General features: G+C 61.9%; 1 protein-coding gene across 1 annotated transcript; it reads left to right on the forward strand.

Moving 5' to 3' along the window:
- Positions 1-604: 604 nt before the first annotated feature.
- Positions 605-1,687, forward strand: Mrgprd (MAS related GPR family member D). The gene has a single exon (XM_027944504.3). The coding sequence runs from the start codon at positions 605-607 to the stop codon at positions 1,562-1,564; it is 960 nt and encodes a 319-aa protein (XP_027800305.1). The 3' UTR covers positions 1,565-1,687.
- Positions 1,688-22,837: the final 21,150 nt, after the last annotated feature.

Genomic DNA, 22,837 nt, shown 5'->3' on the forward strand with positions numbered 1-22,837 from the left:
TCTGGAGGAGAGTGGGATAGAGACAGGCATCATAAATGGACTGCCTGGCACGGTGCACCTCAAATCCGTGGGTGCAATCAATTCTACTCTTTGCCCCTGAGGTCTGATTTTCAAAACATTAATTGCAGGATTCAAAGATTATAGCAGACAAACAGACGATCTCAAGAGGGGCAGGAAAAGCAGTTGGTAGCGCTGTGGCTGTAGCTCCGTCGCTGGCCCGGCGTGTGAGGCTCCGGGCGCCGTCCTTAGCGCCGCGTCAGAAATAAACATGTGGAAATAAAGACGTTCCGTCCACCTGATCTACAAACAATTAAAAAGAAAAGGCAGTTGGTAAAGTCAAGGCCCCTTCATGACGGGAAAATAACTGAACTCAGAATAGAAGGGGCCCCAACCGAGCAGGGCACCCAGAGCAAGTCGGTGTCCATCACGGCAGAGCCGATGGCTGGTCAGGCTGAGCACGAGCCCCAGGGTGACGGTCACGGGCAGTGCCAAAGGAGCCTGCGATGAGAGCCCTGAATCAGAAATTTGGGGGGAAGAGGCTCCCAGAAGTCCCCAAGGTCCAAGCAACACAGAATTTCACGCTGGTCCGCTTTCCTCTCCAGGCATGAACCAGACCCTGAACAGCAGCCAGAACCCGGAGCAGGCTCTGAGCGGTTCCAAGGTCGACGCGCTGCACGTGGTCTACCTCGCGGCCAGTTCCCTGGCCATGTTCACCAGCGTGTGCGGGGCGGCAGGCAACAGCGCCGTGGTCTGGCTGCTGACTGTCGGCGTACAGAGGACCCCCTTCTGCATCTACATGCTCAACCTGGCTGTGGCCGACCTCCTCTTCCTCCTGTGCATGGCCTCCATGCTGACCCTGGAGACCCCGTCCCTGGCCGACTCCCACACCAAGGTCCACGAGGTGGTGACACGGGTGATGTACTTCGCCTACACCGCCAGCCTGAGCCTGCTCACGGCCATCAGCGTCCAGCGCTGCCTGTCCGTCCTCTTCCCCCTCTGGTACAAGTGCCGCCGCCCCAGGCACCTGTCCACCGTGGTGTGCTCCCTGCTCTGGGCGCTGGCCCTCCTCATGAACACCCTGACCACTCTCTTCTGCCTCAGGTTCTGGCGGCACGACGAAGGCCGGTGCTTCATGGTGGACACGGCCATGGGCACCCTCATCATGGGGGTCTTCACGCCTGTGATGACTGTGTCCGGCATCACCCTCTATGTCCGGGTGCGGAGAAGCGCTCTGCTGTGGCGGCGGCGGCCCCGGCGGCTGCTGGTGGTCATCCTGGCCTCCATCTTGGTGTTCCTCGTCGGCTCCCTGCCGCTGGGCATATACTGGTTTGTGCTGTTCTGGCTGCCCCTGCCCTGGGAGGCGAAGCTCCTGTACATCTGCTTGTCGCGCCTGTCCTCGGCCATCAGCAGCAGTGCCAACCCCGTCATCTACTTCCTGGTGGGCAGCCAGAGGACCCGGAGGCTGGCAGAGTCCCTGAAGGTCGTGCTGGGCCGGGCGCTGCAAGAGGAGCCTGAGCCCGAGGGAAGGGAGACGCCGTCCACGGGACCCAGCGAGGGGCTCTGAGGTGGCCCACGCCCGGGCGACCGTCCCAGAGCCCCCTCCAACCCCTCCTCGCACCCTGGATGGCCTGCTGCAGGGGCCCCGAAGCTTTGCAGCCCACCGTGTTGGGGTCACGTTCCCACCTGCTAAAGCCCCCCCCTCCCCCCGCACACTGGGTCCCGGGCCTGGGGGGCGGGGAGGTGTGACTTCCTGTCCACAGCGGATCACAGGTTGGCGGGTCGGCGTGAGCGCCATCCTGGTTAGAGCTGTTACGGAGGCGTCTCTCAGGCGGTCACAGGCATCCCGTGGGATGTGAAAGTCCGTCCCTCCAGCCGCCCCCTCCCTGAGCCGGCATCTTTGTGTAGGTAGTGGGCAGTGCCTCGTGGCTGTACTGGGGGCACTGACTGGTCACTGAATGCGTCTGCAGTCCACTGAATGGCCATCGCCGACCCACATCTCACTGGAGGAGGGTCCTGAGACCACCTCTTCCCCCACCGGGCCCCTGACCTGAGCCGTGGGGCTGGCTGCCTTTCCCCAGTGCCCCTGGCCCCCTGTTTGCTTTCCTCCAGAGGCCGTGAGGCCCAGGACAGGGGCCAGGCAATGGATGCTGGGGAGAAGATGACCACCGAGACCACGGAGACAGTGTCCGTCAGAGGGAGGCCAGAACTGAGAGCAGCTTGTGGGGAAAGGGTGGGGGACCTGGTCACTTCCAGGTCACATGGAGACTGCCAAAAGTCCCCTTGGGGGCTTCATGAGCTAACTCACCCTAGAATGGCTGTTACCCAAATGACAAAAGATGACAGGTGCTGGCCACGTCAGTCAGCACAGCCACCGTGCAAAACGTCATGGAGGTACCTCGAGACCGGAGCAGCCTCATGGGGCGCAGCAATCCCACCACCGGGGAGCCATCCAAAGGGAAGGAGAGCCACCCGTCAGGCAGAGGGCTGCAGCCCAGGTGGACAGCACGCGCACAGTGGCCGGGTATGGAGTCCACCCAGGTGTCCATCACAGATGGCTGGATGAAGGACACGGAGAGCACGACAGAGCAGCATTCAGCCCCAACAGTGAACGAAAGCCGAGGATGAGCTTTGTCAGACCCAGGGACGCTCATACCACGTGTTCCTACTTACTGGGGGATCTAAAGAAGTCAGGCTCATAGGAGCTGAGAGTGGGGTGGGGGCTGAGGCGGGGAGGCCGGGGAGGCGGGGAGGCCGGGGAGGCGGGGAGGCCGGGGAGGCAGGGAGGCCGGGGAGGCGGGATTGGGTGGTCAGTGGGTACAAAGTTCCAGTTGCAAGTTGGGCAAGTCCTGGAGTTGCATGCACAGCAGGGCGGCTGGGAGACAATAGTGGGTTGTCTGTTTACAAAGAGCAGGAAGAGAGGATTCTGAAGGTCTCAGAGGGAAGAATAGATGTTTAGGTGATGGGACTGCCCCTTACCTTGACCTGGTCAGTACACGTGTATCACACGCCAAGAGGCGCCCAGAAACCTGTGCAGGTATGATGTGACAGCTAAGAACAAAATAAACCAAGCAGAATAAGAAGGACGAGTTTCTCTGCCCCCGACTGTGGTCTGTGCAGGGTGCTCCCTGCGCTGGCCTGAGCCAGACCAACAGTCCCAAGGCCACCTACTTCCACCCCAAGCCAAGCCCCCCCTGCCAGCTCGCCCAGCTGTCCTGCCCGGGAACTCCTCCCCGGAACCCCCTGTGGTCGTCAGGACAAGCCTTCTCCACCCACGGCCAGGGTGGCACGCGGTGGCCTCAGGGGGGAGCTGGGGCCGGGGACACTCACATAACCGGGAGAGAAGAGGCCAAGGGAAAAGACTTTGTACCTTAGGGCAGCAGGAGACGGGGGCTCTCCCTTGCCGGGTTGGTCCCCCTCAGAGTGCGGAGAGCAGCAAGGGCCACAGTTGCCACAAGGGACTAGAGAGCCCTGGGAGGGAGTGGGAAAGGCTGGGGACTCCCCGGAGGAGGCAGGGGCTGCCCAGGCCTGAAGGACCAGGACACCCTGGACAGGGAGGACCCCAGACCAGGGGACCAGTGTACCTGAGAGCCCCCACCCAGGGGTGTCTGATGCCACGTCTCCACCACATGCAGCACCCACGGCCCCCCACTTCCTGCTGTGAGTCCCTGGATGGCCATCTTGGAGGTCTGTCTGTCCTTCAAGCTGAACGGAGGGGCAGGTCTGGGCAGGAACCTAACCCGGGCATCGGCGCCTCGCCAGGGGCAGGTCTGCCCTTCCCTGGGCATCCTGGGGGCCCCTTTCCTCCTGTTCCGGTGTGTTTGGTTATTAAGGGACCAAGAGGAAGTGCAGAGGGAGAAGGACGAATCTCGAAATCTAAAGAGGTTCCTCTTTGAGATGGAGAGCAGATGGGAACCGAAAGCAATCCATTCGTAAGGCCAGAGTCCACCTGCAGAGTAGGTCCGCAGACCTCGGGGGTCAGTGGCACCATTAGCCGAGGAGTCCTCCCGCGAACAGACGGGGAACCTTAGGTTGAAGACTACCTGAAGCCCTGACCCTCTGCGGCAGCCAGGCGTCCGCAGACAGCCGGCCACGGGGTGGCGCAGGCCAAAGACAGCTTGGGACCAGTCATCACCGTCCAGGAGAATCCAACCACCCCACTGCCCCATCTGGGAAAAAGCAAAAAGCTCGATACAGGTTTCCCCTAATCTGAGACAGTCCCACGATGTCTAGGACATCACCAGAAACGAAACTCGGGAAGGCACGAAACATTTTTAAAAGCACAAAACAAATTTTGACCAACCATGCTTCTGAAAATCGAATTACCAGGGCGAGGGCCGGGGCTCAGCGGGAGAGCCCTGCCCAGCACATGTGAGGCCCCGGGTTCCGTCTCAGCGCCACATGAAACAGATGAATAAATAGAGGCACTGTGTCCATCCACAACTAAAACAGATTTTTAAATTAAAGTACAATTCAGTTCTCTCTGTGAAAAATGATCAAAACTGTTGACACCTGGGAAGGCTTTCAAAAGTATGAAGCTAAAATGGAAGAAAAAAATCATAGGTCATTTCTTTTCTTTTCTTTCCATCCTGGGGAGGGAACCCAGGGCCTTGTGCTCGGCAACTGTCACCACCCCCGTCAGGCCACAGATGATTTCCTGTGTGTTGCATTATTTGTGACATTAGTCAGGTTTTAAAAACTGGTCATTTGTTGGGGTTTCTTGTCATGTCCTAAATAAATATTCACTGTCGTACCTAATTTTTTTTTTTTGTACCAAGATTGAATCCCGGGTGCTTAACCACTGAGCCTCACCCCAGCTATTCCAGCTATTTGTATTTTTTTTTTAAATTTTGAGACAGGGTCTCCCTAAGTTGCTGAGGCTGGCCTTGAACCTGCAATCCTCCTGCCTCAGCCTCCAGAGCCACTGGGATGACAGGTGTGCGCCACTGTACCTGGCTGCCCCTGCCTGTTGATCAAGAAGCCTTGGGTCCACCAACTTTGTCCCTGGGTGGAAAGTGGAGGAACGCAATTCAATGATCAGCAGGACCCATGGGTCAGCCAAGGACAGCTGGGCAGTGGGGCTGCTGCAATAGATGCCCACGGAGGAGGAGGCTGTGGAGGCCGTGCCCACAGGCCACGGGCTGCTTCCAACAGCACTGGGTGCGGAAGCCGACAGCAGACAAGTCAACCTCTAGTCTCCTGTTTTGAGATCTGGGCCTTTGTTGTTTGGTTGTTGTTGTTGTTTTCTAGCCCGGAGGCTGATTTGGAGGAACATTAAACAACCCTCACGTGCTCTTCTGTAATCCCTGAACTGAACGTCTGTGGGGGCCTGGCTGAGCGCAAGGGTAGTGCACTGCAGGATGGCGACGAAGCCCCATTGGATTCTCAGCCTGGTGGGTTTGTTATTCCTTCAACAAACCTGTCTGAGCACTTAGGGAGAGAAAGGCCTCGCCCCCAGAGACCACGCATCTGTCCTTGCAGAAAGAGGGAACAGGAAGTTCTCCCCCGGCCCACCCTCACCTTGGGCTTCCGCCTCTGGAACCCAAGAGCACAAATGCCTGCCAGAGGCGTCCTGGCCACTTCTGACCTGCAGAATCTCTCTCCAGAGGGTTCCAGGCACCAGCAGAACAGCCCCTCCCCAACGTGCTTCTGATGAATGTCGTCTTTTTATTTTTTCTTTAAGTCAGACAGGCTTGGTCATGACCCAAACATCCACAGGTTATTGTCATTTGGGGAACTGCAAGTGTAGATGCTCTGGGCGCAAGCAAAGGATAATGAAGTCAAACTGGAAAAAAGGGACGAGGAACTCACTGGTTCTAGTAACTAAAATCTTCAAACATGGCTTCAGGCATGGGTGGATCCAGGTGATCAGACAGTGCTATCAGGAATATTTCTTTCCTGAAGCTCCGATCTCCCTCTGGACTTGATGCTCAGGCAGGTACTCACCCTCCGATGGCTAATGGGTTCCTACGGCTCAGGTTTCATTTCACCAGAAGAGGGTGGCACCTCCTTTTCCTAAGTTTGTACCTTAAAACTCTTGGGATTGACTGTTGCTGGACAAATTGGACCGGGGTCCTCTTGGACTAGGCTCGTGTACTTTTCCCCAGGTGATCATGGAGCTGAACACACGTCTCTGGAGCCAGCTTCGCAATCAGACCCCCCGCACACACCAAGAATCACCTGGGGCTCATCTCTGCAGCGAGTAGCCCTGGACCTTGGCAGGCCAGGCTTGGGGCTTGGCTGGCCACCAGCTCCCTTGAACGTGTGATCGCTGGTAGCATGTGCACGTTCCACCAACGCCTGCCCGGATCAAAGCCCAGGCCCTGGGGAGGAAGCGTCTTAAATCAGCACAGGGCCTCGGCGCTCCTCCCCCTGCCCAGGACGCCCACTGCAGGCAGGATCCTGGGGTGAGGCGCTGTGGGAACTGGCTGAATCTAGCCTCCGAGCAATCACCAACCCAGTATACCGCCCACAGGTGACGGTGGGGACCGTTGAAGGACGATTGATAGCCAGGAAAATCAGGATGTCACAGGGAACTATCAACACAAGGTGGAAGAACACCCCCTGTTTACTAAAGTGGGGTGATGGGTCACAGCTGTCCTTCATTCCAAACCTGCCATAGCTTGGAAGCCACGTGGGGCCACCTCCCTGTGTGCGGGGTTGTGTTGTTCCTTGTGAGTACGGCTTAAAACCGAGCCTTCTGTGTTTAGGAACGGTGCACTCAGCCTCGATTTCCATGTCTCCACTAAAATCTCACCCGCCCTTCCCTCCTACCCCCAAGTCCCAGTGAGGGCACAGGTGGCTCTCATGGGGGACACTGTCCAGCTCCTCAGGCAGAAAGTGTGCACCTAGGGACCCTCCCAGGTCAGCAGGGGACTCACGGCTCCCGGTGGGATCCAGGTCACTTGACCCTCAGCTCCTGGAATTGCAGGGCGGGGCGGAAGGGCCCCTCCGGAGCTTTCTCCTTCTCACCTTGGAGACCGGCTTGTTCCTAGGGACCTTAACTGAGGTGCCCCAGACGCTCTGACATCCTGATCTTTCCCCTATTGCTCCGAGGCTCTGCAGGTGAGCCGTGTCCCTGTGATGGAAGTCACTTGATGGACTGAGAGGCCCGGGCCCCTGCCCTCTTCCAGCGTGGACTCTCGTGGCGGCTCCGCGGGCTCCTCCAGGTCTTCAGTCTTGGACAGGCTGCAGTGTTGGTCCAGCTCGTTCTGAGCCTCCAGCTTCTTGGACAGAGCGGCTACTAGTTCCTCCAGCTCAGCAGGCTGCAGAGGGCCATGGTGGACCGTCCAGCCTCTGACCCCGCAAGCCAGGCTAATGCTTCCCCTTTTGAATCATACCTGCACGTATGCTGTGGATTCTGTTCCTCTAGAGAACCCCGATCCCCCCACACTCCTGTTAAAAAAGTCCTGACCCCCAGAACCTCAAAGTTAGCATGTGGAGTTAGGATAAAGAGGGGATCCCAATAAAGGGTTCCTAGGGTGGGCCCTAATCCAGTCTGACCAGGGTCCCATCGGAAGAAGAGATCAGGACACAAATGCACACAAGATGACCCTGTGAGGACATAGGGAGAAGAAAGAGACGCCGTCTCGGCTGCTATGTATGGCACCGTGGCCTGTCTTTGAGGACACAGCCAACTTCTATTTGTTCAAAGAAAAGAAAGCTAAATTGAAAGAGCAGAATATTTTTTTTCATCTGCTTTAATGGAACAGAGATGGAAAACATTGATTAATGGAAAATGGCCCCAAAAAGCTGATTCTGGGTGATTTCTGTTCCCTTCCTAGTGTTGCTCTTCATCAGCACAAGAGTGGACAGCGCCGTCCCCCACCCGCGGGGTCCCCTGGGAGATGGTGTATCTTGGAAGCCAACAGAGGGCATGAGGCCTGGCTCCGGGCGGGGGGCCGAGAACATTCCCTGGGAGCTGGGCCTTGGGCAGGGGCCCTCCTGCAGGTGCCCACTGCTCCCCTTACTGAATAAACCACCCCGTGAAGCTGCACATGGGGCTGTGCTCCTGCAGGGTCCTCGGGGTGGGGGGAGGGTGTCACAGAGACTGTCCACTTACACAGGAAATTCCTCACCGTCAGGCCCTGGGGTGGCTCCCTGGGTGGGGCAGGGGTAAGTGCCCACCACAGGTGGACGAGACGCTCCTTCCCCGCCGGCGTCGCACTGGCCGCTCACACGTTTCCTACTTCTTGGGGGCAACACTGCCCTGGACTGGACCATCGTCCCCAAAACCTTCATCCACGTCCCAATCCCCAGGACCTGCGAATGTGGCCAAGTAGCTGGTACCACGTGATTAGTGGGTGTGTCTGGGAGGGTGTTTCTGGAAGAGCACTGGAGTTGGTGGAGGAGGAAAGAAGACCTGACCTGTCCTAGTTGAGGTGGGTGGGCCTCGTCTAACCACTGAGGGCTAGGACACAGTGATTGGGCGGAGAAACGGTGGACTCTCTTCTTGAGCCGTGACATCGCCCTGGGACATTGCGGCTCCTGGATCTCAGGCCTCTGGACTCAGATTGTCTTGCAGCCCCCCTGTGCCCCTGCCCCGCCCCCTCTGCCCCGCCACCCTTCTGCCCCACCCTCTCTGCCCCGCCACCCTCTGCCCTGCCACCCTCTGCCCCGCCCCCTCTGCCCTGCCACCCTCTGCCCCGCCCCCTCTGCCCTGCCACCCTCTGCCCCGCCCCCTCTGCCCTGCCACCCTCTGCCCCGCCCCCTCTGCCCCGCCCCCTCTGCCCTGCCCCGTCCCCACCCCTTCACCCCGCCCCCTGTCCTGCCGCCTCTGTTCCACCCTCTGCTCCACCCCCACTGCCCTGCCCCACCCCTTGTCCCACCCCCCTGCCCCGCCCCACCCCCTGCTCTGTCCCCACCCCTTCACCCCGCCCCCTCTGTCCTGACCTCCTCCAACCCGACCCCTCCGCCCCTCCGCTTTCCTGTTCTCCAGCCTGAAGCCGGTGGGTAACAGGCTGCCGCCGTCACCGCAGGGGCCAGTTCCCACGATGGGCAGATGCAGAGACGCACTCGACAGCCGGAGGGCAAGCCCTGTCCCTCGCTGTCTGGAGCACCCCGACTCACACCCAGATGTTGTTGAGTGAAGGGTCTCGAGATGCGATTCTCATCGTGGATCACCCTGGATTATCCCATCCGCTCATCCCTGTTGTCCCCGTGTCCCTTCCTGCCTTCGGCCTGGTCTCCTCCCCACCCGAGCCCAGCTCCTGGGGATGGCCACCCCTTTCCAGGTGAACATCCTAGGGCTGACCTGCCCAGCACTCCGACAGGGCACCCCCTTAGGGGGACCTCTTTGCCTCCCGTGACCATCGGCCTGCTCTCCTGCCACCTCCTGGTGCCCCACCCACTGCGTTCACCTGGCTCCTGTCCCTCTGGGTCTGGGCGGCTGGCAGGGAAGCACGGGTTCTAACATCCCATCTTGCTTTTGTTCATGGTCAAGATGGTAACTCCGGGACCCTGCACAGGGAAACGGCAGGGCGCTTGTTCAGTGGCCAGGAACCCCCAGGTGGGACAGCAGGGCACCCACCCAGCGGCTCTGTGTGGTGCCAGCTGCCCGGCAGCCCTGCCCCCAGCCTGTCGGGCCCAGGGGCGCCTGCTTCACCCCCAGCTCCTCTGGCCACCCACAGGTCCCTCTGAGAATGGCCACTGGCACCCACTCGGTCCAGCTGGAATCTCTCCTGCCCACACCTGCAGCTGGGGGGCTGCCCTCCACCATCTCCTCCCTGGTCACCCCACTCTCTGCCTCCATCCCCATCCTGGTGGCCTCCTTTCCCTGCCCCCGCCCCGGGCCTCAGGACTGCCACGTGGAGCAAAGCTGGAGACTCTGGCCTTGGGACGCGGAGACTTCCCCACACGCTCGCCATCAGCTCCGTCACTGCCTCCTGGCAGCAGCCCGCCCCGTCACTTGGGTCCTGAGTCCTCTCTGCTCCTGCATGTCCTGGGTGGGCAGCGGGCCCTGAGCGAATATGGGACAGAGAGCGCTGTCCCCACCCTGCAAGGCTGGCCTGGGGCTCCCTTGAGGACTCTCACACCCAGCGCGGCTCCTGAAAACTCCCATGGAGGCTGGGGTGTGGGCACGTGCCAGCTAAGCCCTGGCAGGGACACTGGGCAGGCCCAGGAAGCCCTTTCTGCCTCAGGGGCAGGGGTGGGACGAGCACCACATAGGAGGCCCACAGTCCCCTGTGCGTGGACACCGGCAGGCTCCCCAGCTTCCCAAGCACCAGCTCCTCGTCTATGAGGTGGACACAACTCCACCCTGTCCCCCACTCAACTGCAGTGATGCCATCAGATCCCCAAGCAAGCAGTCGCTACCTGCTACAAGTTGGCCCTGGGGACAGGGCTCACAGTGGCAGCCACACTGACCTGGGAGAGACAAGGGGAGCAGGGACAAATGCAAACTCAGCCTGCCTCGGGGACGAGGCCGGAGTGGACAGGATTCGAGCAGAAGGGGAAGGTCCTGCTCCCGTGAACGTGACCTGGTGGTCAAGGTTGCAGCACAGCCTTGACTCCAAAACTGATGTGCAGCCTCGGGTGGCAGTCAACATGGCAAACTGTGACCTCCTGGCACAGTCCTGCGGGGGGGTCAGGGAGGTGGGGCCCGGGGACCCAAGCTTGGGTGGCGGGTGCTTCATCTCCCCGGGCGTTGGAGAGGCAGGCGGCCACACTTGGGTGGGCTTGGGTCCACCTGCTAGGAGCTGGTCTCTGGTGCAGCCTCAGGGGGGCCTCATAGGGGGTCTTGAGGTCACGGTGCTGTCTCAGGAAGGGGTTAGGGTGGGCATGAAGGGAGTTTCTTGGGGCCCTGGTTAGCTCTGGAGAGAGGGCTGTTTTAAAAGAGCAAGCCCACCCCTTCCCACTCGCTGGCTTCCCTCTCACAGGCTCCCACTGTGATGCCATCCACCAGGTGACACAGCCATGCGACCCTCAACATGGCTGGCACCAAGCTGTGTGGACTTTCAGCTTCAGAACCATGAACTATATAAACCTCTTTTGGGTATAAAGCACCCAGCCTCAGGTACTTTCTTACAAGAAACAGAAGATTGACAAGTATAGCGGCCATGCATGGATGGCAGGCCCAGGGCTGCCCTGCCCAGCCTGCAGACCCCAACGCAGCAGTCCCAGCCTGGCAGACAGTGAACACAGACTCTCCCTCCCAGAGCCCTTCCCAGTGATGCGTCTCCATCTGGGACTCCTTCCTCCCCTCCAGCCTCTCCTGCTGAAGTGGTCCTGTGGACAGATCCACTTGGCCACCTCCCTCCCACAGCCACATCTGGGCCCACACAGCAGCCTCCCTGGCCCCAGTGCCAAAGCCTGGCTCAGCGCCTCCTGCCCTCTGGGCTCCCCTGTGAGTGAGACCCGGCCCTCTGTGTGGATCCCATTCCAGAGCTCTCCCACAGCTCGCTGGCTCAGAACTGCAGCTGCCCCCAGATTGGTGGGGGGACCGTGGGTGGCAGCAGCTTCTCCAAGGAGATTCCTTCCCCAGGTTCCCCCCGATCCCCAGCTGCCTCCATCCTCCATCTCCGGGGGACCCAGGGGTGAAGCCTCGAGGAACTGTTTCCTCCGCCCAGCTGCACGCTGGACACTGGCCTTCTGCAGCCCGTCTCGTTGAGCCCAGAGCCAAGGAGGTCACCAGCAGCACTGCTGCCACCGAAGCTTGGCGGAGCTCCCGCGGGCTGTGCCACGCCCAGGGCTCCCTGGTGGCCGTCTTGCAGCTCTCCGTCCTCTGGGTTGGAGTCTGGACCAGTGAAGTCCAGCAGGCAGTGGGACAGGCCCTGCACTTGGGGCCCGGCTCCCCTGAGCCTCCTGAGGCCTCCATCTCTACTCGGGAGGCTCTGAAGAGCTCCCCTCAACTATTGGTCTCCCTGGGCTTCGCTCCGGCTATGGTCTGAACATCGACGGCAAAGCCCACGCTGACCGCTGACCCCCTTGAGAGGGGTTAGGGTGGAGGGAACGCAGCCCACCAGCGGGTGGAGGCAGGGCCTTGGGAGGTGGTGAGGTGCATGGGGCCATAAGAGCAGGTCCCTGATCCCATGGACCGTGGCTTTGGCAGAGGAGGAGAGAGCTGAGCTGGGACGTCCTGTGTGATGCCCTGCACCACCAGGGCCTCTGCAGAGTCCCCACCAGCAAGAAGGCTCTCAGCAGCTCTGGCTGCCTGATCTCGACCTTCCCAGTCTGCAGAACTGTGAGCTAAATAAACCTTCATTCCTTACAAATCACCCAGACTCTGGTATTCAGTTTTAGCAACGGAAAACAAAGAGTTGTTTACATTGCTAATCTTCTCTTTAGCTGTGTCTGATCTGCTCCTGAGCCACCTACTAAAGTTCTATTTTTAAATTTCAGTTAGAGTTCTAGTTTCTAGGTGTTCTATTTGGTCTTTTAATAAAACTCCTTGTTCTTTGCTTGTATTTTTTTTATTAACCCTCTATTTTATTTCTTTTTTAAAAACATTGTTATTGTTTTAGTCGTAATGGACACGATACCTCTATTTTACTTACTTAATGTGGTGTGGTGGTGAGAACGGAACCCAGAGCCTCACCCAGGCTGGGCAAGTGCTACACCACCAAGCCACAACGGCAGCCCTCTCTTTTATTGCTTGAAAAGTAGAAAACATTTCTCTTTGGTGGCCATTTCAGGAACTCTGTGAGCCACTGTGGGGGACTCTGTGAACTCTGTGGGGGACAGAGCGGAAGCCCGGGGACCCGGGGAGCGTGTTTCTGTGGGTCTGACCTCTGGCTCACCTCCCAGTTCTTTGGGTCCTGGGGGATTTCTTGTCACCAGCCATTTCTCTTGCCTGAACCTGTGTCTGTGGAGAATTCTTTGAGGACTGCGGTGTCAGGAGTGGGCTTCAGTCCAGACCCACTTCACGCTGACCTCACATTTAGAGGGGGACAGTGGGATTGGGCTGTGTCTGGGGACAGGTCCTAGGAGTAAATCCTGAGGGAGACATTGTCCCACCATTTCCCCAAAGTCAGAGGCGGACGGCCACTTGCCTGTGTGTCGAGACCCCCCCCACCCCCCCACCCCCCGCCAGCACCGCTGTCTGTTCTAGGGCTGGGCAGTGCTTGGCCTCCAGTTAGCCTGGTGACTCACCTGTAAGACCATCGAGAGGCCAGCAGCCTCCAGTCAGCGCTCCTGGAGCTGTCAGTGCCACCCCAGTGCACAGAGGGGAAACTGGGGGGACCAGAGGGGGCCCCTCTGCTCAACGGACTCTCATCTGTGACCACCGGCAACCAGGACCAGCATGCAGGGCCCTGCTCCAGGAGCGTCCCCTGCCGGGGCAGGTCCCCCAGGAGGCCACCTGTGCCCAGCACCCACGCCCACCCCAGGCTCCCACACACCACCTGTCAGCAGCCAGGAAGCCTCGTCCTCCCCCGCGCGAGCCTCTACAGAGGCCTCCTCCCTTTCCTCCTGCCCATCTCAGTGGACGCTCACCAGGAGGCCAGGGGGCAGGGGAGGCATCAGGCGGCTCATGGCACCAGGGCCAAAGCCCCCCAGTGGTGGAGTCTACAGCGTCACTGAGGGGCAGGGCTGGGACTTGCCATGTCCCCACCCCAGGCCAGAGCTTCCAGGTCAGCCCCAGGGGACGTTCCAACCCCAGCTGCCCCAATATTGCTCCGCCCTCCGTCCCCTCCACCAGGCCAGGGACTCAGCTTCAGGCCAAGCCAGGCAATGGCAGGTGCCCGCCCAGTCCTCTCTGGCCTCTGAGCCCCCGACCCGCCATGGCGCTGTAGCCGAGGCCCCCCTGGTGGCCTTCCTGGCGCTCCCTTGCTGGGGAGGCCCTGGCTGGCCACCCCCCCCCCCCCGATCAGGGAGGCCAGCAGGGCTCTCACGAGGTCCCAAGGGCGGGCACACAATCGGGAGGGAAGTCAGGAGGGGCTCCACCTTCTCCAGCCTAGCTCGGGGTCCACCTCCCACCCAGGAGGACGGAGGCCACCCAAGGCCTTGTGCACGGCGCTCACGGTGTGCTGCTTACAACAGCCGGGACAACCCGCACCACCGTCCAGGGAGGCACGGAAAACACGCGGTGGTCTATCAAGCCTTGGAATACCACGTGGCCATGAAAAGGGAAGAGGTTCTGAACTTGCGCCCAAGCACTGGTGGTCACAGATGAGGGTCCGTTGAGCAGAGGGGCTCCCTCTGGTCCCCCCAGTTTCCCCTCTGTGCACTGGGGTGGCACTGACAGCTCCCAGGGAAGGACGCTGCGGGGCAGGAAGCACAGGGTGAGGCCCACCCACGCCCACCAAGGAGCCTGGGGTTCTCTCCTCACCTCTGCCTGCCGCCGCGTCCCCCCCCTGAGCCCCAGGAGCTGGTGTGCCACAGCTGGTCTCCGGTCTCTGTAGATGCCTCAAGGTCACCCTCAGTCACACGACAGCGGCGGCCCACGTGGGCTTCGTCCAGTCGGGGGATTCCCAGGCTGGAGCCCCTCTCTTCTGACACCCCTCCCTTCCTGGAAGAAGCTTCAGGAAACCCAGCTCCTGCTGCCTGCTGCGGGGCGAGCCTCATGGCCCTTGCTAGTGGTCAGAGCTGGTGGCCAGGGACCCTGCCCATAGTGGGCAGTCCCTGTCCCCTGGGCAGCTTTCTTGGGGAGGTCAGGCCAGGTGAGGCATCAGCCTCCGGGGCATGTCGCCCCCACCCTGTGGGGCCAGGAGTGAGAGCACGGGCCTCCTCTGAGGTCCAACGGTGCGAAGGACAGCAGAGCAGGCCAGGCCTGGCCAGGGGCAGCCCTCCAACACGGATCCTCCAAGAGAGGACCAGGCCTGCAGGCCAGGCCACAGGACCTCCGAGTCCCGGAGCAGAGGGCCGAGGCCCATGGCCACCCCCCTCCTGCTCTGGCCTGTTTTGCATCTGTGAGACGGGAACAGAGACCCCGGGCGGAGGGCTGTTGGGGGGGCCTCAAGCTGTGAGTGTGGCCCCTCCTCCCTGGACCCCTCCTCCCCGGGACAGAGGCAGCCCAGACCCCAGGCCCAGGCTGTGGGAAGGAGGCCGAGAGGCCAGCCTGCAGGCCCAGCCGCGTTTTCCCTCTGGTGGGTCCGGGCCGGAGGGACCTGCGGCTGTTCTTGAGGGGTAGGAGCAGCTGGGGCAGAGTGGGGTCCCCCAGTCAGGAGGGAGCCAGGGCCACTCTCTCAGTGCCTGGTCCCTAAAGCTGCCTTAGAGAGTGGGCAGGACACGAGGGACCCAACGGAGCTGCGACCCCAGCTCCCTCCCCCGGGGCTGTCACAGGAAACCTCCTGCCACACGCATTGCCATCCCGGGACATCCAGGCCGAGAAGCCCTCCTGGGGTGCTGGGGCTGACGGGCCTCCGGTGTCCCATGTCCCCACCCTGATGACCACGTGCAGCTCCAAACGCGGAGGGGCCTGGAGGATTCCAGGGCAGGGCCAGAGGCAGTCAGGACTCGGCCCCCTCCTCCCAGGAAGCGGGCACTGGGACGGGAGGTGCTGGCATCCAGTGAGAGAGGCCCCTGGGGTGGCCGGGGGCAGGAGGAGCTGGGTGGCACCAGCCGGAAGGGCGCCCTGCACGGGGCTCTGCAGGCCAGCCCGGGCCTTTGCTGTTGGCCAAGCTGTCCTGACGCCGCCACGTCCCTCCCCAGGCTGAGAGGTCAGATTCCCCGAGGGTCCTGGCTGCACCCTTGAAGGCAGCCAGGTGGGCGGGCGGCAGCGGCCTCCTCCTGCAGGGGGCCAAGGCTGTCTGGCTTCTGGTTTCCGTCTGCACCCTCTCTCAGGAAGGGCTCCGCGTCCCACGCCCCCTGGGAGTCCCCAGGCCGAGAGGTGACTGGGTCAGGCTGCATCCCCACCCCACGCAGGCCTGTGCAGAGGGGCCGGGGACCAGCCAGCTCAGTGGAACCGACTCATCGGTGACACACAGCAGGTGGGGGCCTGCAGCAAGTGACCCAGTGGGTTCCATCGCTGGTACAGAGAAGCAGCCTTGGCCTGGGCTCGGCCATCCTCGCGGCCAGGAAGGGAAAGGCCGGGCCCCCCTGGGGTCCCGGCTCACAACCTGAATTAGGGGTGCAGAGGGACCTGGGGTGCACTGACAGCTCCCGGGAGAGGAGAGGGGTCTGACCAAGGAGAGGCCAGAGGGCCTGGGCCAGGCCAAGGAGGGGCTGTGCAGAGGCTCCTCGGGGAGGGGCCCGTTGAGCAGGAGGAGGAAGGAGCGGCTCAGAACAGGGCAGTGGCCCAGGCCAGAGGCCTTGACCCTCATGCCCAGAGAGGGCCGCTGGGTCGGGGCAGATGAGAAACTGCACCCTCGGTCACTAGAGACGTCAGCCTCTGAGGGGGGCAGTTGTGCCCGAAGCCCCCATCCCGACCTTCACCAAGGGACGCGGCAGTGTGCAGGGCTGGGGACGCCGGCAGAGCAGGCACCCTGCACTGCCCGCCCGGCCAGGACCTCACTTCTCTCTCCTTCCCCGGGATGGCGGACGTCCTGCTCCCACCTGGCCCAGGGGCGGCCCCGCCCTGGCCATTTTTACCTGTGTGGGGCGTAGTGGGCAGTGGTCAGCTGGTGTGGCTGCTGGGCTTCTGCATGCAGAGGAGCACTGAGCATCCAGGTCCTCAACCTGGCGGTGGCCGACCCCCTCCTCCTCTGCAGTCACCCTGATAACGCCAGACGCCAGCCCGGTGGGGGCCTGCCCCCCACCCCCGGGGCAGTGAGAAGCACTTTGCCCACACGGAGAGTCCGCTGGTGGCCCTCGGGGCCCGGCGCTGTCTCTGCATCCTCTTCCCTGCCCACCTGGTACCACCAGCTGACATGGGCCCTGGTGTGCACCAGACCCTGGCCGCTGTCCCTCCTGCTGACCACGCTGGCCTTGTACTTCCACAAGGAGCCCTGGAATCTCCCTGCAGCAGGGCTCTACCATGGACACCACCTTCCGGACCTCATGCTGGTGGCCTTCACACCCACCAGGACCCTGTCTAGCGTGGTCCTCTAGGTCCAGTGGCCCACGCGACTGTCCACAGTCATCCCGCCATCCCCCGTGTTCCTGTCTGTCCCTCCCCCTGGGCATCTCCAGGCTTGTCCTCCACAGGGTGGACCCACCCCAGTGGACACAGCCTCTACTCAGCACCTCCAGACACCCGGCCTGGGCCCTGGACAGCAGCAGGCCCGCGTCCACTTCCTCAGGGCACTCGGGGCAGGCAGAGGCTGGGGGAGCCCTGATGCTGAGCTTGGCCGAGCCCTTCAGGAGGTGCCTGCACTGGAGGAAGGGAGTCAGCCTCCTTGGGCCTCAACGAGGGGGGTGGTGAGCAGCACCCGACACCCTGGCCCTGAGACGCCGCCCTCTCCTGCTCTGGGGCCTGAGCCCGCGGCTCCCTGCCTTTCCTCTCGGAGCATCCAGTGGTCACTTCACTGGCCAATAGTGTGGCTGGGCGTGGGGGTGAAGGAGGGCGAGACCTGGTGAGGGTGCACGAGGTACTGGGGTGGTTTCAAGTCTTAGCAGCCAGGTGGGCATGGGGACGCACACCTGTCATCCCAGCACCTCAGAGGCTGAGGCAGGAGGACTGCAAGGTCAAGGGCAGCCTCGGCCACTTAGAGAGACCCTGACTCCAACTAAAGTAAGAAGGGCCGGGGCTGAAGCCCAGAGTGGGCTCCTGGGATCAGTCTCAACGGCCAGGAGGTGGGTGCCAAGCACCGGAGGCAGCTGTCCGAGCCCGGCGCTGGCCCCGTACCAGGCACCACCCTGAGCCTGCTGGAGCACGAGAGGGGTCCTGGGCTCTGGGGGAGGGGGCCCCTGGGGAAAGGGCTGGTCACGACCAGTGCAGGGACAGTTCCATATGCTGGGTATGTCACACTGAGTCCAGCACAGTGACCAGCTGAGAGCTGGCAATGTGGCTCCACCATCTGGGCCACACAGATGACCTGCACAGGGCACAGCGGGGCCGGGAGGGGCGGGGGCCAGGCAGTGAGCAGGCCGCACTGCGAGGTCTGGTGGCCTGGAGGGGAGGGCACCAGGCCACGGGGTCCGTCAGGACCAGGCAGGGCTGCACTGGCCCTCTCCACCCAGATGCAGGCCAGGAATGTGTGGCTGGGTGTGCCCTCAGTGACCACCGCCACACTGGGTCAGTGTCCCCAGGAAACACTCCCTAACCTTAGGGGGTAGCCAGCTCCCGGCACAGACCACGCATACAGCAGGCATTTAATATGTGCTTGATGATGTAAGAGCAGCACTCCCTGGTGCGGGGCCCGATGGCTCACCGTGCCCTGTGCATGCAGGGTGACTTTGTTCCTCCTGCTGTGGGGACCCCTTTCTGCGTGGACTCCTGTGCATCTCTGAGCCTGGTCTCCTCACCCTCCTCCCGCCACTCCCTCCCTCCACCACACCTCGGGGCCTTTGCACTTGCTGTTCCGCCCAGAATGCTCCTTCCCCAGCATGCACAGCCCTGCCCTCACCCCCTCAGGTCACGGCTCAGATGCTACCTCCTCAGAGGCCTTTCCTGCCCATTCCAAGAGACAGGTGGTGTGCGCACACACACGCACGCGCGTGCACACACACACACACACGCACAGATGTGCCCTCCTGGGCCCTCCCACTTGCTTCAATCCCAGGGTATCACTGAGAGGTACATGCTCCTGTGTTCACCACCGGGGCAGGGACCACACCTGTACTGGTCACTGCGGGGCCTGGTCTGGGCAAATGACCAGCAAAGAGGGCTCAGGACAGTTTGCAGAACACGCACGCGGCAGGCAGTCCCTGAGGCCAAGGTCTGGGAGGGCGGAGCAGCCCTGCAGGGACTCGGTGGAGCTGCGTGTGCACACGCGCGTGAAGACGAAGGACGGTCTGCCTGTGTGCGTGCTGCCCACCGCCCTCCTCGGCCAGCACTGGCCTTCGGTCTCCAGCTGTTGAGGGATTCTGAGGCCCCCCCCCCCGACTCCCTGGCGCTATTCAACCTGGCCTAAGACTGACGACAAAGAACACGATCCATTAGAAACAACCCGGCTTCTGGCATGAGAAAGAAGGTCCCCTCACGCTGCCACTCTGCTTTACTCGTCTGGAGACGATGTCATTAGGCAGCTGTGTCTTCTGGAGGAGCGGGAGCTTTGGCGGCAGGTCCAGGACCTCCCCTCATTAGCCCTGTGTCCACCTCGCCCGACTGGCTCCACCTGCCCGCTCCCTCGGTTGGCGCTTGCCGGTGCCTCTTCTGGCCGCCTTGACTCCCGGCTGTTCCGCACCCTCGCCTGGGAGTGGGTCCCTGGTAAACGTTCCACCTCGGGCTGAGCTGTGACCTGCAGTAAGCAGGTGCCCACTGCCCGGGCCACCCAGAGTCAGCCATGGGTTGCACAGGCGCAGTGGGAGGGGCCACGGCCCCTGGGGGAAGGTCTGACGCGGGATTGTGCCCCCTACGCCATCCAGTCCCCCTTGCCATGTGGGTAACGTATCCACAGGTCTCAGGGATGGACGTGGACGTCGCTGGGGGACACTGTCCTGTCTATCACATGGGAAATGGCCTGCCCAGGAGATGAGACCTACAGACAGCGGTGCGCAGGGCTTTCCCAAGGAGACTCCTGTCCCTGGCGGTAAGGGGACAGGGAAGCCCCTGGCGACTCACCCACCCACACCAGGGCTTCGCCAGCTCTCAGGGCCGCGCCCGTGAGAGTAGGAAGCCAAGCATTTCCAGATATGCAGAGGGAAGGGAGTGCAGAGGAGCCGGCTGCAGTTCCGGGCAGAGACTGGTCCCAACCAGAGCCACTCCGCCAGTCCCAGCACCACCCACGGGGTGGGTAAAGAGAAGGTCACCCTTCGCCTTCCACTTGCTCCTGAGTGTGGGGGCCGCCCGCCCAGGAGCTGAGCACCCTCCCAGCTGTGAGCAAGGGGTGCTGGTCGGGCAGCGCAGGCCACACGCTGTGTAAAGCAGGGGGCCTCCAACTTCACTCAGCAAGGAAGCTTGCTCTGGCCCTGGACTTGGGCGTCCCCCAGTGGGGTTGGACGACCCTCTTGAGCCCTATCCCCTGCCTACTTGGTGAAGAACATTCCATCGAGACTCCTTCGCGTGTCTCCGTATAAAAATAAAGAGATTCCGGGGGCTTCTGCCCCAGCACATGGAGGCTGGCCTTAAGGCCTCGGAGCGTCCACCCTCGACACGAAGACTACTTCTGCGTCTTCGCCTCTTCCCTGTTTTTCGTGGCTTAACGCTGCAGCCGGCTCTTCTGAACCCAGTTCATCTCGCCAGCGTGGTCGACAGCGAGACTGATGGCAAAAAGGCAGAGAGGTTTTTCAGTTTAGGAGATTGTCTGGGTGGGAAATCAGGACAGGACAAAGAAAACCCAGCAAATAAGAAAGATCAAGGCACTTGTCCACTCTAGGAAAAACAAAGAGCTGTCCTCCATCCCAACTTGTCCACCCATGGGCTCACGGGGTAGGGTCACCTCAGAGAGTGGCTGGGAAAAGGTCGCAACAACAAAACACGTCTGAAGGCGCTGGCCTGAGGCAGGTCCATCAACAGCCCTGTGCTCTGGCCCCTTCCGTGCTCTGTTCTGTCCTCTGGGCACTGGCTTTGGTCCACTGGCACGTTTACAGTCACAAAAGGGCTGCAGGTTTCTAGACATCACGTGTCCCAATTGCATTCGACGTCAGGAAGCGTTAGAGAGGCCAGGGCCCCTAGCGCACCCCAAGTAACTCTCCCGTCAGAAAGAAGGAAGGACTTGGCCAGCTGGCCTCCTCTTATCTGTTCGTTGGACAGAACCAGGTTCCCAGCTCCCCCAGAACCAGCAGGGCTCCAGGGGACTGCACTCGCCAAGACCGGCTCAGACCCCAGACCCTGTGCTGGAGACACTTCTGAGCCGGGCCGGGTCTCTGACCTGGTGGTGTCAGAAGCACAGACGGCACCACATGTTAGGGCCAATGCAGCCAGAAAAACACACCCATCAGACAAACACGGGCACTGCCCGAGACGGCTGGCCAGCAGGAGGCTGCAGTGAGGACAAGGGGCTCCCACAGGTGGGACAGGCGTCCTGGCTTCTGCCCAGGCTCGGGGCCACGGCAGGTCCCCGGGGAGTCGGGCAGACGGCCAGCCTGACATCACGGGAAAACCCAGAGCTCTCCGTCCGCCTGCACTCTGGGGCCGCAGGCCTCCCGGGCAGCTTGTGCAGAGCGCGGTGACAGAACAGTCGTCATAAAGGACGCCCTAGGCCGCCCGTCCCTGAGCCAAGAGCCAGGAACATGCAGATCTTCCAGGTCCTCGATCCCCACAGTGGGGCAGGGGGAGATTCTGACTCGTGAACACGCCGTAGAGGACCCCTGCCCCTTGTCCGCCCTGACTCTTCCTGGTGACAACTGTCCCCTCAGAGGCCTCCTTCACCTATCTTCCCCTCCTCTCTACCCACCCCCTCTCCTCCCACCATGAGCCCCAGGCCCGCCCCAGCCCATGGTCCCAGGACCCAGACCAGGCCCGCTGGCGTGGGGCCCTCGGGGACCGGGTGATGGGGCCGCAATTAGGAGGATGCGTGAAAGAAGCCAAGAGTCGGGGACAGCAGAAGGGAGGTCGCCAGGCTGGGGAGGGGTCCTTGTGGTCCAGGGGGACTGTGTCCTCCGGGAAGACGAGAAAGTGCCACCCGTGGATGGCGGTGACGGCTGCACAGCAGTGGGGACACGCACAGGCCCCGGAACTGTGCACTGAGAAGGGCGATTTACGTCACGTGCATTTTACTGCAATTTAAAAAAGTGATCTGAGGATGAAACCCCCGTGCTACCCGGGAAGCTCCAGGACGGTGGGTTAAGCCCAGGCCGGGGCTCACGAGGAGGGGAGGGGAGGGGCAGGGACAGCTGCAGGGTCCCCACCCAGCGCCACGCCCTCCTGGGACATCGGGAGCCTGACGTCCCCGAGGACAGACGGAAGACAGACTTGGCAACTGCCCAGCTCCGGGAGGGGGCTCCCTCCACAGAGAAGCCCGTGGACCCCGAGCCCCGGCACGTGCTCCTGCTGCCTCGGTGGGAGCGCGCCCAAGGCCAGCCCGGGGTTGGGGACGGAGGGACACGGGATGAAGAAGGTGGCAGCTGGTGACACACCAAGGACTCCCAAGAGGGGCGCGGAGGGCGCCTAGACTGGAGCTCAACAGAAGTTTCTCCAACCACAGGCAGAGGTCATGGATTTTAACCCAAAGAGAAGCCAGGTGTGGTGGCCGACGCCAAAATAGGGCTGGGGAGCCCCTAGGAAGGAAGCAGAAGGCCCAGAGGCGGAGAGAGGAGGAAACGTGGGAAAAGTCAGCGTCTCCATCCAGAGGGGGACCGCGCCAGGGGACAGAGGTCGCCAGGAAGGCGGCCCAGGCTTCCCACGGGAGGAGGAGACCTGCGACAGGGGACACCTCCGCGCTGCCGCTGCCCATCAGCAGGAGCCGCACTGCGCGGGGCTCCTCTGGCCCCTGTGGGGGCGACTCTCATCCTAAAGACAGAAGTGACACTGCTGGCCAGGATGCGGGAGGGTAGCCTGCGCGTCCAGGACCTCAACAGTCCAAGCACAGCGGCCACCGCCCGGCCCCCACTCCTGGTGCCGATGCCACCAGGAGGACATGGGGCTGTGGGAGAGGCCCGGCCACAGGCACCTTCACAACAGCCCAGAAACGGAAAGAAACCGGTCCTTGGAGGGACAGATCAAAAAACGAGGTCACACACACGAGGAAGATGGGTCAGCAGGAGGAACCCGGCGGCGGCAGAGAAAGGGACACTGCGTGCCCCCCGCAGCTCTCACCGGAGGCGGAGGCAGGAGCAGAGGCTGGGTGAGGACCTCACGAGTGGGAGGACAAGGCTCCGGGCTCTGTGCCCTGGGAGAGCGACAGCTGGCGAATGTCTACTGTGCCTTTCAAGACAGCTCCAAGGGAGGGCTGTGGCCATTCTCATTTCAAAGAAATAAGCC

The sequence above is a fragment of the Marmota flaviventris genome, chromosome 9 (genome assembly GCF_047511675.1).
Source record: "Marmota flaviventris isolate mMarFla1 chromosome 9, mMarFla1.hap1, whole genome shotgun sequence".
NCBI classification, from domain to species: Eukaryota; Metazoa; Chordata; class Mammalia; order Rodentia; family Sciuridae; genus Marmota; species Marmota flaviventris.